At 39.9% G+C, this 18,658-nt stretch overlaps 2 protein-coding genes across 7 annotated transcripts in view; one reads left to right on the top strand and one right to left on the bottom strand.

Moving 5' to 3' along the window:
* The first annotated feature begins 309 nt into the window (after nucleotides 1–309).
* ZNF518A (zinc finger protein 518A) lies at nucleotides 310–10,769 on the top strand. 2 transcript variants are annotated; one of them, XM_069796679.1, is made up of 3 exons: nucleotides 310–457; nucleotides 2,496–2,619; nucleotides 5,069–10,769. In XM_069796679.1, the coding sequence occupies exon 3, from the start codon at nucleotides 5,187–5,189 to the stop codon at nucleotides 9,840–9,842; it is 4,656 nt and encodes a 1,551-aa protein (XP_069652780.1). In that variant the 5' UTR covers nucleotides 310–457; nucleotides 2,496–2,619; nucleotides 5,069–5,186; the 3' UTR covers nucleotides 9,843–10,769. The 2 variants fall into 2 exon arrangements, with proteins under 2 accessions (XP_069652780.1, XP_069652781.1); XM_069796680.1 differs by lacking the exon at nucleotides 310–457 and adding an exon at nucleotides 877–1,295.
* Nucleotides 10,770–15,952: 5,183 nt separating this feature from the next.
* Nucleotides 15,953–18,658, bottom strand: part of BLNK (B cell linker) — a 106,781-nt gene continuing 104,075 nt past the window's right edge. For all 5 annotated transcript variants that reach the window (XM_069796683.1, XM_069796682.1, XM_069796681.1 and 2 more), the window contains 3 exons: nucleotides 18,191–18,274; nucleotides 17,110–17,265; nucleotides 15,953–16,723 (listed from right to left, as the gene is read on the bottom strand). In XM_069796683.1, coding sequence (XP_069652784.1) covers nucleotides 16,604–16,723; nucleotides 17,110–17,265; nucleotides 18,191–18,274 — 360 coding nt within the window. In that variant the 3' untranslated portion in view covers nucleotides 15,953–16,603. The remainder of the gene's footprint in view (nucleotides 16,724–17,109; nucleotides 17,266–18,190; nucleotides 18,275–18,658) is intronic.

The raw sequence follows: 18,658 nt of genomic DNA on the forward strand, positions 1-18,658 counted from the left end.
AGCACAAAACCATTGAAAGGTAACGATGGGCCGTGCGGCCAGGCTGGACCTCTGGCCCTGCCATATGGCCAAGGCCCACGGGGGCCCGCCGGCGGGAGGCCGCGGCCCTCCCGCCGGGTGGCCCGGCATAGCGCTTCCCCCCCGCCCCCATCCCAGCAGGAGGAGGAGGAGGAGGAGGAAGGCAGCGGGGGCTGCCGGTGCCGCCGCCTCGCCGCCACCGGCGGCCGGCCCCGCGGGGCCGCCGCCCGTCGCGCCTGCGGGGCGGTGGCGCCCCACCCCTCCCCCCACCCGAGCACTCCCCCGCCCTGGGCCTCGTCGGCTGCCGTCCGTCTCCCCAGGTGAACGCGTATCCCTCCGCCGCGGCCGCCCCCACCGTCGGGCTCGCAGCCCTACAGTCCCCGGATGGAAACTGTTATGGCCGCCAACAGCGACTCGCCGGGCTATGGAGAGCGGCGAGGTAACTCCGCGAGGGGCGCCGGCCGGGGAGGGGGGTCCCCGCGCGGTGCGGGAGGGTGCGGTCCGGCGCGGGCTGCGGCGGAGAGGAGCGGACAGGAGGCGCGACACCGCGGCAGGGCAGGAGGCCGCCCCGTGGTACGGCTGAGCCGTTAAATAGTGCGCGCCCCCCAGCCCCTCCGGCCGCGGGGCTGCCGGGGCTGGCGGCGGGGCGGCCGGGGCCCGCGGGCAGCGCCCGGCCCGCGGCGGGGAGCGGGCGAGAATGCCTCGTGGTCGGCGTCGGAGCCGCTTTTGTCGCCGTATCCCTCCGCCGGGCTACGCGAGGCCGGACGAGGCGGCGCGGGCGGCGCGGAGCCCCCCCCCCCCCCCCCCGGGCCCGCGCGGTCGCCCTGAGGCGGGCGGCCCGGCCCGGCCTGGCCCGGTGGGGCGGGGGCGGCGCTGCCCGCCGGGGCTGCCCGGGGAGCCGGGTGGGTCCCGAGGAGGAGCTGAGGAGGGGGAGGCGCGCCCTGGCCCCCCCCCCCCCCCCCGATTTCGGGCAGCGTCCGGCGCTGCCGCCGCGGTCGGGTGGAGCTCGCGGCGCGGCCCGGCCCTGGGGCGGCGACGGCAGCCCCGGGGGCTCCCCCGCCGGTCCGGCGTCACCGACCGCTTCGTGTTTTGTCCCTGCTCTTCCCTGCCTCCTCGTCCCGGCGACGGGAGGGGGACAGCCCCGCGCCCTGGCCCTGCTCCTCGCCCTGTGGGACCGCCGCTCGTTGACGGCGGGGCGGGCAGCCCCCGGCGGGGAGACGGGCGGGGAGCGTCCCCCCGACATCGCAAGAGCGGGCTGAGAGCGCGGTAGTCGGCAGGTACGTTAGCGGTGGCCGTGTTGTCGCTGAAGCGTTGAGCTGCTGTTCTCGTAAATGGCAAGTTTGCTGCGGAGCAGGGGTGTCTGCGTTTGTGTTTGTTAGGTTTGGATGTGATTTGGTAATTTTATTCTTATTTTATATTTTATTTTTACAAAAGCAGCGTTTTGCTGTGTCAGGTAGATTGTATCTGACCGCCAGAAGCTCTAGCTCTATGGGCTCCTGAAGTTCTAGCTCTGTAAGTTCCTGCATGTGCCCAGATCTTTGTAGAGACGAAGGTACTACTCTGCTTTTGCAGACGTATGTAGGATGGGACCAAGCGTGGAAAATACGGTAGCATAGGGTTGTTTTTTAGTAACATTTAAATGAGTGTAAACAATTTTAAAAGAAGTCTTGAAAATACTACCTGCCTGGAAATGTACTTTGCATTTATGGTTACTTGTTCTAAATGGAAAAACTGTAAAAGGTACCTAACTTAGGAGTGTCTTACTCCTGTCTGTCATTTATCACTAGATTAAAGCATATAGCTAAAACTTTTTTTTTCCTGCATGCGTACTTTTTGTAAACAAAATACTGACATTGGATCATTTTTAGGGGTTACTTATGCTTGTGCCTAGTGTAGTGTTTTTCTTTTTTTGGGGGGGGGGAGTTAACTGTGGTGTATGCTTATGTATTTTCAGGGTTTGTATTCATTATATCTGCTTTATAATCTACTTACTTGTTTCAAATATTGTGAATGTAATATTCCACTTCCCTTCCAGACTTTTGCAAAACTTTCTAGAAAATTATAATTAGGTCTTTGTTGTAGAATTTATTACAATTTTTACTTAACAAAAGATAAGCATCTTTTGAGTTAAAGTTAAAATTTGATGGACTGAGGTACTAGTTACTTCTTTATGCCTTGTTTTTAAGTTATCGTATGTTTATGGTTACCAGTTACAAATGCCTGAGATGTAGTGACAAAGCTAAGGTTAAAATAGGCCTTGTTAGGAGGAGTTTGCTAGTGATTTTTAATCCCACTCATTAATTTAGAATTTGTATTGTATTTGATGGTGTTATTTGGGAGAGAGTTACAGTTTTTCTGTCTTCAATGTGTTAAAAATGCGTATAATGTAAAACTGTGAAGGATTTGTGCTTTTCAGCTTATTCCTTCAGTTATGCTTGCATTTATACCTTTTAAAATACCTTTTCTTTTGTTTCCAGACCTTTTTGCAGTATTCCTCCTGACTGTGGCCTTTTCTGAGTCTTACATATTTACCTCTTCTATGTGTGTGGAAAAACGTTGAAAAGGCTGTTGAAGAATTGAACTCAAGTCTTTTCTTCATGTGTAAGTCTGACTTCTTGTTTGGTAATGTACATTTTAAGATCCCTGGGATTTTTTTTTTTCGTTACTAGTTGGCTGTTTCTAGTAAATATTTTTATCTGTCATTCTGCAGGTGCTTGTCAATAGTACATGCTGCCCAATAATAACAAGGTTAAATTGTAATTTGTGTGGTTAATTAGTTAAAGGAGATTTCAAATCAGGTTTGCATATCTCCAACTGAGACTCTTTGCCAAACATAAATGTTTTATCCAGTTAGTGAAATGTTGCCCAACTGAGGACAACATTGGCCCCATGTTAAAAGCCTGAGGCTTGTTCCCTGCAGCATACTTTACCCACTTTGGATTTTTATAGTGTTAATTGCATACATATTTCAGCTGTTAGTATTTGACAGTGTAACATTTTAACCTGAATGATAGGCAGCTACCATCAGGATGATGTATTGCATCATGCAACCTGTGATTGTTATGTGTTGCATCTGTGTATTAATAAAATTCTTCAAGCTAACAAGTCCAAGTCATTTTTAGTTACTTATTCTTTATGTGGGAGTTCAGCTTGCTCCTGTTCAAATAAGGGATTTACCATTGACAAGAGAAAGTGTTATAATACGGTACTCTCTTGGTGAAAATGGAGTGTAATGTAGGTGAGTTGTTCTCTTCTGAAGGCTCAAAGTGGAGTAATATCCCATGTATTAATCTCCTCTGTGGAAGATGGGAAATGTATCATTGAGTTTAAAAATAAAAATCCTGTACCTAAAGTGTTTTAGTTTGGAAAGACTCCCAAGGAGGGAGTGTGTGTGCACATGCCTGTGATATGTAGGTTTTTTTGGTTTTTTTTTGAATGTCAAGTGTATAGTTGAAATCTTGCAGGTCTCATAGCTGAAGAACACAGTTGATTGAATTTATTTGATATTGGAGTCTGTATAAAATGTCAAAGTCTGTTTTGCTTATTATTGTCAAGAATTGTGCAGAAATGCTAATATCTTTTCCAAAGGAATGCAATAAAGCATATGCTTTTAAAAAAAAAAAAAGCTTTTCTTGCTATGTGATATGCGAACATGGCCTTGAAAATTTGTCAGTCTCCATTTTCTTTGTCAGGTATTTACATGTGTGATGCTAGATACTTCCTTCTCACAGGACTATAGGAAAATATTTGGAAGACAGTGGTGATGCTTATGATGGCCTGGAGCTCTAGAAGCAGCTCTTGAACTTCATCACAATGAGGGAGGGGATGTGATCATTCTTTCAGTTTGAATGTGAATAAAGAGGATGATGTAATGAGTTCCAAGTCTGTTGCTTCAGGGTGGGCAGGAGAACAGTGGAGAGAGAGCTGCTGATCAGATTTCAGCTAACACTTCACTAACTTTTGCTAGTAAAGAAGAAAGTGATGCTACTACAGAAAAGTTTTTAGTAAAAAGTGTTACAGAGTAATGAAGAAACAGTTCTTCATTTTCAGTTTCACTTTTCGAAATTCAAGTTATTTTCGCTGCTATTCCATTTCTGTTGATTTTATGCTGACATGTGGGAGTGTTGTTTCAGCATGCACTTGAGCTGCTATAAATTGTCAGTGCAGCCTGTTATAGAAACACTGATATTAAGTCTGCAGCAAGACAATGATGCTGACCATACCTGTTTCAGCCTCTTAATCCATAGAGGAGTACTGTTGTCAGTCATGCACTTGCTCTGAAAAGATTGACCTATACCCAGGAACATATGGTGAGAAAACAGGTAACTTACATTTGTTGACTGCTTCAGACTTGTGTGATACTGAAGGTAGGCATGTGAAAAATTCATTGTAGAGGAGTGTGGTGGGTTTTTTGGTGTTGATAAGGGTAATGTCTCCATTAGTGAAGTAGATCTTTTGTCAGATTTTGATTTTGTTTTTTCTTTTCTTTTTAAGCACAATAGTTAGCTACCAATAGAGTAGCAGACTTGAGTAACAAAAGTATCAAATCCTGCTGAATTTGACTTGGTTTTAGTACTTCAGCTAGGTTCAGCTAGTGATCCATGTCACAGAGGAGCTACTGTGTTTATATTTGCTTGAAATCCTGAATAAGTAATAAATGCTAGCTTCATCTTAAAAAAGCAGCTCTTGGGATTTCTCATGCTTACAGATTGTCCTGGTGGGAGAAAACCAAAATTTGATGGCATGGAATTTCAAATGTTTTTATTTTTCAGTATGTGTTGTTCTTTAAAGTTTATTTTTCAAGAATTATGTACATTTTGTGGGAAAAAACCCCCAAACAACAAACCACCAACACCCCCCCCCCAACACAAACAAACAAGAAAAGGTTACGGTATAATGTCTAATTTTTTTCTCCTCATCTTTTTTCTCTCAAATGCTATTATAAAAATCAACAATTTCCAAGATTGGCATTTATTTATTAATGAATTGTAATGGGTATCCTAGTTGCATTAGTTTAAAAAGTAATATTTACTTTGTTTTCTAATTTCAGGAGAATAAAATGGGGAAGTTCTAGAACCTTGAGAATAACTCGGTGCAGTAGTCTTGTTTGCTGCAGGAACTAAGACTAATCTCAAGAATTCACTTAAAGAAAAGGAAAACCTAAAATCATGCCATCTGAAAAGGAACAGGTTTTTTCTGATAAAAAGCAAATTAATTTGTTAAAACACAATGCTGCAAAGAATTTTTCTACAGATACTACTTTGGGAAAAGCACTGGTGAATGATCCTTTAAGTATGATGACTCAACCAGCAATTTTAGATGTCAATGTCTTGTACGAACTAAAAAATGTGAAAATTGATTTACCCAAGGTGAACATTCCAAATGAAGTATTAATGAAACATGAAGTTGATAGATTTAGAAAACTCTTTCAGTGTAAACAGCAAACTGCAAGGAAGTCCTTAAGTCTAGAGAAAATAAACAGAAGCAATCCCAATTGTTCAGAGGGAAGCCACTTGCAAAATAAACCAGAAGTGCAATTTGAAGAAGGGTTGAAAACTACAGCAAAGATACTGAATTTCACTTGTACCAAGTGCAAAGATAACATTAGATACAGCCCAAATGATCTACAGAAACATTTTCAGCTGTTACACTATGGCGAGTTGCCTTTGTATCCTTGTGAGATGTGTAACTTCTCGGCTAATGACTTTCAGTCATTTAAACAGCATAGACGCACCCATCGTAGCACTTTAGTAAAATGTGAGCTCTGTAATGATGAACATATGTACACTTTGTTGGATTTGACAAAACACTTCACATCAAAGCATTGTGTAAATGGTCACTTTCAATGTGAAAAATGTGGGTTTTCTACCCAGGATGTGGGCACATTTGTTCAGCACATTCATAGACATAATGAGGTTCCATACAAATGTGGAAAATGCCATCACGTAAGCTTTACAAAAGAGGAGTTCCAGAAACATATTCTTGTTCATACCAGTATGTTTCCTTTTGGTTGTCATTACTGCAGTTACAGCACACCACGGAAAGATTATCTTTTAAAACATATCATAGCTTTGCATAGAGACCACTTATATGCAAAAGAAAAACTGGAAAAGGAGAAATGTGAAAAAAGTATAGTGAAGACTCCAGCAGGACTGAAGCTTGTGTTAAGAAGGTATAAAATGGGAGCATCAAAAAAAGCTCTCTGGAGACGGAAAAAAATAAGCAGTGGAAGCGACAAAACTGGAGAAAAAAATGCACAAGTGCTAAGAAGTGTGAATAAGATTCAAACAAAAGCTGAGGAGCTGAACCAGTGTATGAAAGATGTGGAAGCAAATGAAGAAACAGATCAAGTTATATATACAGAAAAGCATAATTTCATGGGTGGAATGCTGTCTGCTACTACTGCACAATACAATAAAGCAGATGATGGAACAAGTTATGGCCTGGGATTATTGAAAAATGCTGTTCATGGGCCAACGGTCTTGATGGTGAAAAACAATAAAATATCTGTTCCAGCAAATTACAGTGCTAAATTTATGGGATTTAAAATGGTAGATGGAAAACAACATATTGTGATAAAATTGTTGCCTACAAGTAAGCAAAACATACATTTGTTGGGTCAGAAGGCTGATCCTATTAAAGATGGTTCTACAACTCCTTTGTTACAGACTGCTGATCCCTGTGGCTTGTCTTCAGGTGCTATACCATGTGTAACTGATCAGTCAACCTTGAAGAACAATTCTGTTCACCCATTAACCTCCCCTCCATTTTCTTGTTCTGCTCCTCATTCAGGAAAAACAAAAGTGGAAAAACAAAATAACTCCTTATTTTATGGTAGGAGTGTTTCTCATACTGTAGCACCTTCTAATGTAGCTGTAGGAAAAAGTTCGAATTATTTGCCAATGAAGTTGGGCTCAACTGTACCTCCATGTGATGAGGTGACAAAAGTTGGAACTCGAAGTAGTATCTCATGGGGAAGCTATAGTCCTCCAAGTCATCCTCAGGTATTACCACCCACTATTACAAATACGCTTCACTATGACCCTATGAAAATGCCCTTCTTTCCTGACCTGAAAATACAAAATGGTGGCCTGAATAATAGTAATGGAACTAATAATCTCTATTATTCAACTTCAGTGGATTCTTCTAATGAAGGGTTGCTGTCTTTCCACAACTATTCCAAAATGGACACTTCGGATAACCCATGTAGCATTTGGATGTCAACAGATGACAGATACAAAGAATTTATATCTAGCAAAACTGTTTCTTTTCAAAACAGTAGGAGAAGTGAACCTGCATCTTCATATTCAGAGTTGATGAAAAGCTTAAAACCAGAGAAAGTTATATCGGCCCAGTCAAATATTAATAAAACTTATGGACACGTAAACACTAAAAATAACTCTGTGTCTTCTAAAAGCCAATCTAAACGTGTTGTTGGCAGTGAGTGTTTTACAGAGGACCAGCATAATGGTCAGCAGTATTTGGATGCTAACATACATCAAGGCTTTGAGAACGTAGCTGAGAAATTCCAAGAAAATGCCTCTGATTGCGTTAACTCAGTCTTAATGCCTAAAATCACATCTGTTTTCTCATTGCAGAGTGAACAAGCAGCTAATTATTTATCACCTGAAATAAACCAGTTACTGCAAGATGTGTTAAAAGTGAAAGCAACTGCTCAGCACGAATCCCACAGCAAGTCAAATAACTGCATAAAACTTCACTCTGACAAGCTGCTTTCTGGTCATGAGACAGGGAATAAAGCTTTTACACATTTAAAAAGCTCTGCAACTGCATGTGGTTTTCAGAGGCCTCCTTCTAATGTAGACTTTCATTTATATAAAAGAGAGTTGAATGCAAGATGTAGCACAAATGAAGGTACACGTTGTGGGAGAGAAAGGCAGACACCCAGGTCATCATTTGATTCACAGGGAATGGATAAATTATCCAGAACTCCGGGTGTTGGTACGTTGCTAAAAACTCATTCAGATGCAATCATAACACAGCAGTTAGTAAAAGATAAACTACTGTCTATAACCCCAAATCCTAGCAGCTTTTCGCCAGTTCTTCCGGAACAGAAGAAAACCCTTTTAGTTCAGTCCCCTCCATCAGGATTTTTTGTTCCTTTGCACCTTGCTAACCAGCCCAGACTACAGGTGGTTTCAGGAAAATCTCTTCCGTCAACCAGTTCGTCAGATGGGCACGTGACTAAAGGTGTACCTGCATCTTTTGTTTTAAATAAAGGACCTGGAATGATTTTCACTTTTAGCAGGGCAATTGGAACAGTTGCAAATGTCCCTAGTGATAGTTCTCAGGTTTTAGGGAGAGTTGCATCTAAAGAATATGGTAAAATAACCATACCGGCTTCAAAAGTGGAGGGGAAAAATGACAGTTTCAGAAGCTTAAGAAGTTCCTGTAACAGCAGAGCATGTAGTACAGCAAATGACTCATTGAATAGCATGCCATTCAAAGGTCCTCTTGTAATTACAAACTCATCGGAGTCATCTGTGAATGGAATTTCTTCTGTGAAGGTGTTATCAGAGCATCAGGATGCTGTCTTTGGTTCCTTGGAGTCAGTAAACCAACAGCAAACTAAACAGAAACAACGTGTTTATGCACTTTTGCCTGATGGACAGCAGGCAGTTTTTCTGAAATGTGTGACACCAAACAAGCCTGCAGTTCATAAACATAGTGTTTTTCAGGATAATGTTCATTATCAAAATTGTCAACCAAAGAAAACTGGAGCCATGCAACAAAAGCTTTTGCTGAAAATTAAGACTTCTACTTCAGATACGCTGGCTGATACCACTCAGTCAGTAAGCAACTCAGTGCGCTCACTACAGTTGGATAACTTGCAGTCCCTTACTCCTGCACTAGCACAGAAACAAACTAATCTTACTTCTAATGATGCCTTAATCTTACCAGGTAAGTTAATGCCAGCAAATGCCTCTTTGGCAAGCTATAATCCAGCATGTTGTGTTCCTTCTGTAGAACCAGTTTATTCTACTAAGTCTGCAGGGACACAGTTGCAAAAAGGTTCTATTGAGAGTATGAAAGTAATAACTGCTAACAACAGGAATAACTTTGGTAGTCAGAAGTCCACATGGAGCACCCGAAACAGAACCACGAAAGTAAAACGTCGTTTAAAACAAACTGGGTCTAAAAGTTCAGAAACTGTGGGTGTGCAAAGAAATAAGAATTTCAAACGGAAAAGTAAGGATAATTGCCCAGAACCTCCAAGAAAGAAAGTAATGTTGCACAGAAAGTGTAAGGAAAAGAATCAGACTGAAGTTGTTAATGAATCGGGTGGCCCTTACAGACCAAGGGCATCAAAAGAAACTGTGAGGACTTTGAAATTACTTCCTTTTAATTCTAAACAGCTTATAAAATGCCCTCGGAGAAATCAACCAGTTGTTGTGCTTAACCATCCTGATGCAGATGTTCCAGAAGTTGTAAATGTAATGAAAACCATTGCTAAATTTAAGGGACATGTTCTTAAGGTTTCATTGTCAAAAAGAACTATCGAAGCACTTCTGCAGCCAGCCTTCTGCCATCCTTTTGACATAACTACTGATGATCTTTCTCAGAAGAGGCACAGGACAATAAAACCTATTAGCCCTGTAAAAGAAAGATTTGTCTTAAAATTGACACTGAAAAAGACTAGCAAAAACAATTACCAGATTGTGAAAACTACCTCTGATAATACCTTGAAAGCTAAGTTTAGCTGCTGGTTTTGCGGTAGAATATTTGACAATCAGGATAATTGGGTAGGACATGGACAGAGGCATCTGATGGAGGCTACTCGAGATTGGAATTCATTAACGTAATGATGACCAGTGAAGAAAATAACACTTAAATATCATACATTACAGTTTTTTAAAAAGAGAATCAATTTAATGAGGATACACAAGTAATTTTGTTTTGTATTTCAGTATTGTAACTGAAGTTTAAAAATGATGCAAAGTGCTTGTGTTTTAAAGCGAAGAGCAGATTCTCTGTTGCCATCAAGCTTTGAGATAGATCAAGGAGCTTTATGGTTTAGATAACTTGTAACTAACTGCAAATACAATTCCGTAAAAATATATATTATTTTTTGTTACTACTATCATGTCCTATATTTTTATTCAATAGAATGAGTCTTCAGGGCTTTTGTTCTGTACATACTTAAGAAAACCTAAACATGTAAATATTTTTATACTTTTCAATTATTTGGTATAATTCTTGCACAGAAATTACCGGCCCCCTCCCCATTTTTCAGTTCTGTGCATGCACTACTAAAAGCAATTTTTAAAACGTTTTCAACTACACACAGCTGTTATCCTGAGATTTTTGTTATTTTCACTTGTTAGCTCTTGATTTTGTTTTTCAGGGATTGAACACTATTGTTAGCAAGTGCCTAAAAGATGTGAAGCAGTTTACATTTTGTCAACTGTGTAACCATAGGTCCATATAGGGCCATTTCCCCAATAGTTTCATTTAAACAAAGCCATATGTGAATGCTTTAAGCTATATTGCTATGCACATGACACTTGTACTATTTCTGTGCAGTTTGTCTACTTTCATAGTGAAGTATTTTTCATATAAATTAATAAAACATCTTACGATTGTGTTAATACGGTGAGCCTGAGAATGGAATCAGTTGAAAATATACAGTATATATATTCATAATGTATATGATGTTTAAGAATGGTGAACATTCCTAATCTGTATTGACTCTGTCACTATTAAATTTGCTATGACTTGTATTTACAGAATATGACTGTGAGCATTTATAGAAAATATTTCTATTTTTTTTTTATAGTATGACTGCCACAAACCCTATAGGAAGGCCAGGATATGGTGAAGTGCAAAGCACCATTTCAGGCCTGTAACTGCATTATAGTTTTTTTCCAGGTGGATGTAATTTGTCCCCATAATGACTAAATAGTATTTTCTACTATTGCTTATTCAGATGAACTGCCTTTTAGGGTACATGGTGTTTGGCAAAACCAAGGCTTGAGTTACTTGTCCGTCATTTTATCAGCCAGTTGGGTAATATTCCTAGGAGCCTGCTTGCTTCCTGCTTACAGTTTTAAGGATCACAGTGAAGGGAGGATATGCTTCACATTTCTTAATGTTTATGTGAGGGTATGTAAACAAAAGACCGTATCTTATCCATAGTGACTGAGAGTATACAAATGAAAGTCCCTATTATCCACAGTAATTCCTGTGTTTAGAGGCTTTGTCCTCCAGAGTCTTAATGAACCTGGAGGCTAGATCCAGTCTTCAGTGGGAGTGCCTTTACCATATGGGACCTTTAGCCTAAGTACTGGAAGATTACATCTTAGGTGTGTAAGTCAGCTTCCCAAAGTATTGATGGAAAAGCTGTCAAAATTGAGTGCTGGACTTGGAGAGGACTGGGGCATTTAAGTCTCTGAGGTTTTAGATTGTATGCAAGCCCAGGGGTAGTTCTCTGACTATTTCCATGAGGCAAAAGTGAAGCTTGACTTGCTACCAATGAAACAATTGGAAGTCTTTCACGGATGTCACAGGGATGTCACCAGTAACAGAATTTGACTTATGTTTTAAAAAGTGTTATAATGAAAATGATTTTAAAAAAAATCAGTAGCTAGATATGTTTTTCTTTCTTACTGTGTCTGTTGGCAGGAAGATGCACACTAGCCTTGTAGCTGGTGAGTTATTTATGGGAGTCAACTGAAGTACCCGAAACAGTCAAGGCAGCATAGTTTGGGTGAATTAATATACAGTTGGTGTGTGCTCTGTATCACAATTGGATCACTCTGTGCTGCACAATGGGCTTGAGCTCTGACATTAATTTGGCTGGGAACTTTGAAGAAGACTAGTGTAGTGGTGAGGAAGCGTGTTGGAAAGAAACAGCATTAGGAAAAGACAAAAATGTGTTAAGCTTTTTTGACTGAAGGATCTGTTGGCTGCCTCAGCTTGTTCTCCTATAAACCCTGAAACTGAACCCCTGAATTCTGGACATTGTCATTGCCTTCTTTGGCAGAAATATCTGTGACGTTTGTTGCTAAAGCTGACTCGGTGCTACTTCACCAAGGATGACCAATTTTTGTTAACAGTTACTTAGCACTGAGGTGGAAGTTCTGCTGTAGAGTTAGGGTTTTTCTCTATATTGATGAATCATGAGAGTGACAACTGTCACTAGAATTTTTTTCCATCCAGCTTGTTTTCTTATGAATTGGGTAACGTTAAACAATACTGTGAAAAAGAACATTGTAAAGCTAGGAAATGTTGAAATAAGCTTGCTTTATACAATCTTAATTCATTGTCATGTGTCACTTTATCCATGGACATCCATCTCATTCAGTGCAGAGAACTGTTGCTCCCTCTTGAGCAGTGATTTAATATTTTGTTTCCCCACCCTTAATTATGATGATGTATTATTTACACACATTGCTCAAGTACTGTTCTGAATATATATAATTATTTTTTTCTTACGAGCTTTTCCATAATGCTTTGAGGTCCTAAGAGTTTGGCACTTCTGCAGATTGGATTTCAAAGTATCTCAGGTGAGACTTCAGTGATATTAAGATCACAATTAATGATCATCAGGAGAAAGTTTGGCTTAAGCAGTCTCACCAGCATTGCAGTGGATGGTGCAGTAGAAGGTGCAGGGACAATATACAGTTCTTCAGTGAAATGCTCAACTGCTTTAACAAGACGAGGCTACCTTTTTACTCTCTGACTCCTGTAATGTTTGTTTGCGCATTTCTCAGCATCTTCAGTAAATGGGAAAGGTATCTTACAAATATCTTACAAACCAGTCTTTCATTACACAGCTATGATTTATCCCTGAAGTATTGTGTCAACCAAGTGAAACGCATAAATCCATATGGAAAAATAGTCAATGATCACACATTTAATGCTTGTATTGTAATGGATATATGTGATGTGACAAATTAAGGTTGCACAGGTAACCTGATCTGAAGAGTGTCTTGATTTTGAGTGCTTGACTTTGCAACCATAACATTTTAAGATAGCTTGTAACATTGTGCATATAGCAAGGTAAGAAGACCTTAACTTGGTTATAGTGTTTTGGGCATAAAGAAATAGATGCAAGTGCAGAGTCAACAAGTGTTTGTACAGTATTTGTGTGTTTGTGTAAAGTGGCCTAAAATCTAGCCCATTGTATATTCTTTGCAAGATGTGTATTCATCGGTAAGTCATAGTTTCTTTTCCTCAGTAATTTTGATGTTTTAACAAAAAACTTATGTTCAATATTTGTTCCAGGGCTGTTGTCATGTGAGACCTGTTTTTTTAACAACACTTCCTAAGAATCTCTGCCTGCTGCTGGTGGTTTAGATTGAATGAGGAATGTAAAGGAGGAATGTAGTTCTGTAACTTGCATGTCTGAACACTTGGATTTTTGAGAATGCAAGTTCTTACTCCTTTCATGGAACAATGTTGTCAGGAATGATGTGCACTACTCATTGTACTCTCCTTTCTGTATCAGGTAGGCAGACAACACTTCTGCTCCTTTGTACATTAGTAAATACAATACTTTGCCCTGAGTTCTCAGACAAAAAATTTACTTCATTTTAAAGCCAATTTTTTAATTCTACTTTTACATCTTCCTTTGGTTTTTTTTTCCTAGCTATTCAGTTAATTACATGGAAGAGAAATTAGCTAACAATATCCAAGAAATATGGGGGGAGTGGTGTGTTCCTATGTCTGTCAGAGGTCAGACTTGACATACCTGCTACCTGGTGGAAACAGCCGACAGCATTAACTACCAGCAGCTGCTGGCACTGCAACAGTTGTAAGATAAAAGTTTCAGGTTGATTCAATATATAATCAATAGCATCAGGATTTTTAACATAGCATGCTCCATCCTGAGTACTAATTTATTTTATATCCTTGCAAAATGCAAAATTAGCACTCAGGATGGAGCATGCTGTGTTAAAAATCCTGATGCTATTGATTCAGCAGTCAATACAGAATCTAGGAAATGGTAACTTGGCGCAATCCTATACCTGAAACTTGCTCGAACCTTTCTCTTCTCCAGCTAAAATTGTTTCAAAATATGTCTACACCACAGTCCGCCCAAGCTATAAAAGATCTGGCTTGGGTAAGGAAAGCAGAGTTACTAGTCTGCTTCCTTTCTTCCTCTATAAAACTGTGTGTATAGTAAAATAGGTGACCACGTACTGGTGGGTTTGTCATCCTGTCCTGTTCCCCCCCCGCCACCTTATTTTGTGCCTAGGATGTTTTCCTCTCAGGATGAATGGATTATTTTGTGGAAGGTGGTGTTGCCTACTACATCCCTGCCTCATTTTGTTGTCAAAACTGTAAGGTACCCCTGTAATGATGTAGAACATGACTAAAAAGAAAGGAAGGGTTTGAGGATGAAAGTAGTTGAGTGTTTATCTAATCTAGAGCATATTTGTTATTTGTGGATCAGCCACAAAGTTAGGTGTAGCGCTGAGCACTTAAGAGCTGAGGAGCAGCAGTGCTTTGCGTATGGAAAGGGCTCACTATTGCTAATTACCTTAAAAACCTGATACTTAGTCTCTCATAAGAAAGTCTGTAGGTACACCCAAGTTTCACTTTTTCATGCCTTTTTCCCCCCAATTCTAGAATGATGGTGATACTACACATTTAACTCAGAAAGCAGTATTTGAAGAACCCAGACACTTTTGTGAGGACCCAATATATAAAGGTTAACAAGAAACAGTTTTGTTAAGAACAAAGTTTAAATGCTGTGCAGGACATGAGTGAATAAGGCAAGGACTCTACATGCATGCAAAGAAAGCTAAATATTGAGTGGCTGCTTTTTCACACACTGTTTTCCATTGTGAGTATTGCTTGAAACAGGAACCTTCTAAAGTGATGTTTCACGTAACTAAATAATATCAGAGTACCCATATGGGAGTAAATTAAGCTTGCAGAGACTAATAACTTTTGTTAATTTTGAGGCCTTGGCAATCTTAATGTTCTAAACATTACACTAGTATTAAGTGTAGTATTAGTATAATACTAATTAATGCCAACTGAATAATATACTAAATGTAGCATTTATGTAGTACTGTGAACAGTCTGTCATAGGCAGGCTTGTGTGAAGTCTGTATACGTTGTTTCTTACTTGCAGGTGTCACATTTGCTTCACATCTGAGGTCTTATCTGTTGCTGAGGGAAGAAAAGAAGACCCAGCAAAGTAGGTAGCTAGGTACTGAACATCTTTGTCACATTAGTAAGCAGTTCTTTCTAGAAGACAGGTGCATTACTTGTAGAAGTAATTGATCAAAACCACAAGGAAGTAGTTGCAGAATACAGCTACAATATAGCTCTAAGTGACTTGCTGAGCCTTTGCAAGTCTTGGCTCAATCTTGCCTTAAATGCCTTGCACATAATCCTAGAGAACAGTGCCTAATCTGGAACAAAAAGAACAAAGCAGGTATGTATAGAGTGTCAATTTTGGAAAATAGTTTTAAGATGGATGAGTTGTCAGGTCAAGTGAAATCAAACACCTCTAGAACTAATTAACAACTGTTCCTAAAAGTTTTTCATTGGTGCAATTTATACATTCATCAATTTAATTTTCACCGCTTTAACCTTTGTAGAAATTACTTTGTTCACAATAATACAATAAGTAAACCACTGATAGAACAGGCTTGAAAAAAGAAAGTTGGTTTTTTTTTTGTGTGTGTGTGTGTCTGTAAACTAATTCTGCAAGAATTGAGTGGGTGGTTGGTTTAGCAATGTGCCTGGGTCACCAATGGTAGGCAATCTGAAGACAAAAGATTTGAGAGCTATTAAGCTAAATATATACGCTGAAGCTGTAAAAAGTGATAGTTTTTATAACAACAGAACTTGTGAAGGAGCACATATAAATATATACATTAAAATATCAATGATAGCAAATTGATGCTTTCTCGCTGGAAGGATGCCAAGAAATGTGATCCAGAATGTCTCCATATGCTGTTGACTTTACAATATTTTTAATTTTATTTGCACATTTGAAAGTACAAACAAAAATATTAATGAAACAGAGTAAAGCCAAGGAAAAGGACAATACATGTCCATTAATTTAAAACACTCAAGACAGCTTTATTGCCACTAAACACATGAAGTACAGTCCTATTTTCAGCTTGTACACAGCAGTACATTAGGTTGAGTTGCTCTAACTTCTGGGGCTGTGCACTTTACAAAGAAATTGCTGAAAGCAGTGATATGTGGTAAATGTAACAAATGGAAAGAGTAGATAACTGTGGGTATTCTCTTTTTTAAAGTGAAAATGTCCTACAGGAAATCTGTCTTTAAATAGCAGTCAAAGGACCAGGCTGTGGTATGCAGTTGTTCTTCATGTGACTTTGAATACCTGTCTTGTCACAGATGGAAGCCGCAGACGAGGGTGTATCTGCTTTGGCTTCTTGTGTTGAGTATGAGTGCTTTTCTGATAGAGGTGACATGGGGTTGAACTTTATGAACTGCATCTCTTGCTACCCAGTAGATGCTCTTAAAGAGTATTTTCCATCATTTTGGATTTTCTTCTTTTAATACCTGATCCACATGTTTTGGGGTGTTGAAAGAAATGATTAAAAGTCTTCATTTAAGCAGTTTAGTTTGATTAAGAAACTCTTACAATGTGTTTCAGTTTCGTCGAGTCTTTTGTGTTGTTTTGGCTGTCAATTAGAACCAGGGAGGTGCGCTGATGATTCTCTACTATTTCAGCAACACTGTCAAAGCGCTGGATAGAGAAAACAAACATTAATTAGTGCTGGCTTCCTTGAATGCTCTAATATTGACAGTAATCACTGCATCATCTTTTTCTCTTCTCCCACCAAGGGAGTGGAGCTATGACTCTTAGCAAGGAAGATGCTCTGCCTTTTAGTAAGAGCACTGATCCTGCTCTTTGTCCTGATTCTAGTCATAAACAGATTAAATTTTGGACAATAGAAGATACTGTGGCCACTAGCTGTCTCATCTTATGGTCCTTTCCATTTGTGATTGCCACCTGCACAAATTGAACCACAGAGGTCGCTACATGGCATATTAAACTGATGCCGCTTTTAGTTTACCTTAATATATATACATCAGAAAACTGTTAGGAGAAAAACCCCCACATCATCTCACCTCTTCACCACTTTTTTCTCTGCCCAGTGCATATTGTCTTGTTGATTCAATAAATCGTATAGGAATGTTATATACTCTTCTGTTGTAAAACACAACCAGTGTGTATGGTTGCCGTGAATCCTGTCCAGAACTCTTCCGTATTAGAAAAGATCCATCCTAAAGAGAGAAAAGTAGTAAGTGTATTCAGCTTATTTTTTTTCAACACCTTACTTTGGTTTTAGCTTAACATTTTCATCTATATGAGCATTAAACCCTTTTCTCCCATTCAAAAAACTACAGCAGGAGCTGACAAGTAGCTTGTATTCCTGCTGTGTCATTTAAGAGTCACCTTTGCTGCGGTCTGTTCTCTCTCAACCAGAGAAAGAAAGAATAAACAAACACACAGCGGCAGCAGTCTGTTGGAGTCCACAGATTATTAGGCAATGAAGTTACCATCAGTGGCAGTAGGTAGGCAAGAAGGCAGTGAGAGGTGGAGATACTGTTTCTCCAGAGCTGCAAAAAGCACTCTGATAAAGACGAGCACCTAGAGCTACTGACACTGTAGCCCAGTGCTTACTAGTTAGCAGTAGCCTACACTGGTGATAACCCCAGTGCTCTGCCCCTTTATCCTACTTTGTAGAATTAGGCAAGAGTAGAAATTTATTTGATGCTGAGGATGCAACTCTACGTGTTACTGTTCCCTTCTGTGACACTAGCTTTCGTACACAGAATAGCTGAGAGAACTCAAATTCTCTAAACACCTAAATGCATATCAGAATGCTTAGCAGCATCAGCAGCTGTTTTTACATGAGCCATTGGACAGCGGTGGAGATAATTTAAAAGTCATGGGGCTTTGCCTTCCATTTTAATGGATGCATGTGAGCTATCAGATCTTCTTCTCTAGTCTGTAATAGCTTTCTCTGCAGTGCACCAGGGTTTTGAGTTATACTAATGCAACTTCGTCTTGGCGTGGAAACCATAGTTAAATAGTTTCACCACAATAATTTCGTGTTTGACAGTTCTTAGAATATTTCTGCTTGTCTTTTGATTTTTTTTATTTGAAGTTTTTTCATAAATTAGACATTGTTTACAAGTGACCTACCTTGTTTGATCGGTACAATGCATCTTCTGCCGTTTTCCTATCACAGGTAGCAGCATACCATGCTTTACTATAAACACCAGCATCCTAGAAAGAAAGAAACAGTGTTTCACCTGTAAAATAATAATGATAATAAAGAATATGGCCTGTAGGGGAGTTACTACTAAATAATGACAGCTGTGAAGAACTCAAATGCAGAACACTTTAGAAAACACAGAATTTAGAAAATTCTTTGCCAGGACCTTACAAATTTGTTGGATAGAGGAAGGACAAAGAAAAACTAGTGTGGCATAACAGTGGTAACAGATGTGTGATAGAAGGCTGATACATGATAGAAGAAAGAAAGATACTCTGAGGAAAGTAGTCAGGTTCAACTGGAGGATAGTTTTGCATTTTTAAAGCAGGAAGCTATTCTAGTAGAGTTTAAAGAGGGTATCCAAGAAATGTTGAGGAATAAAATTGACCATTAAC

The sequence above is a fragment of the Haliaeetus albicilla genome, chromosome 11 (genome assembly GCF_947461875.1).
Source record: "Haliaeetus albicilla chromosome 11, bHalAlb1.1, whole genome shotgun sequence".
Classification (NCBI taxonomy): Eukaryota; Metazoa; Chordata; class Aves; order Accipitriformes; family Accipitridae; genus Haliaeetus; species Haliaeetus albicilla.

Coding starts and splice junctions, on each gene's coding strand:
- ZNF518A (XM_069796679.1), top strand. CDS start 5,187: ATGCCATCTGAAAAGGAACAGGTTTTTTCTGATAAAAAGCAAATTAAT.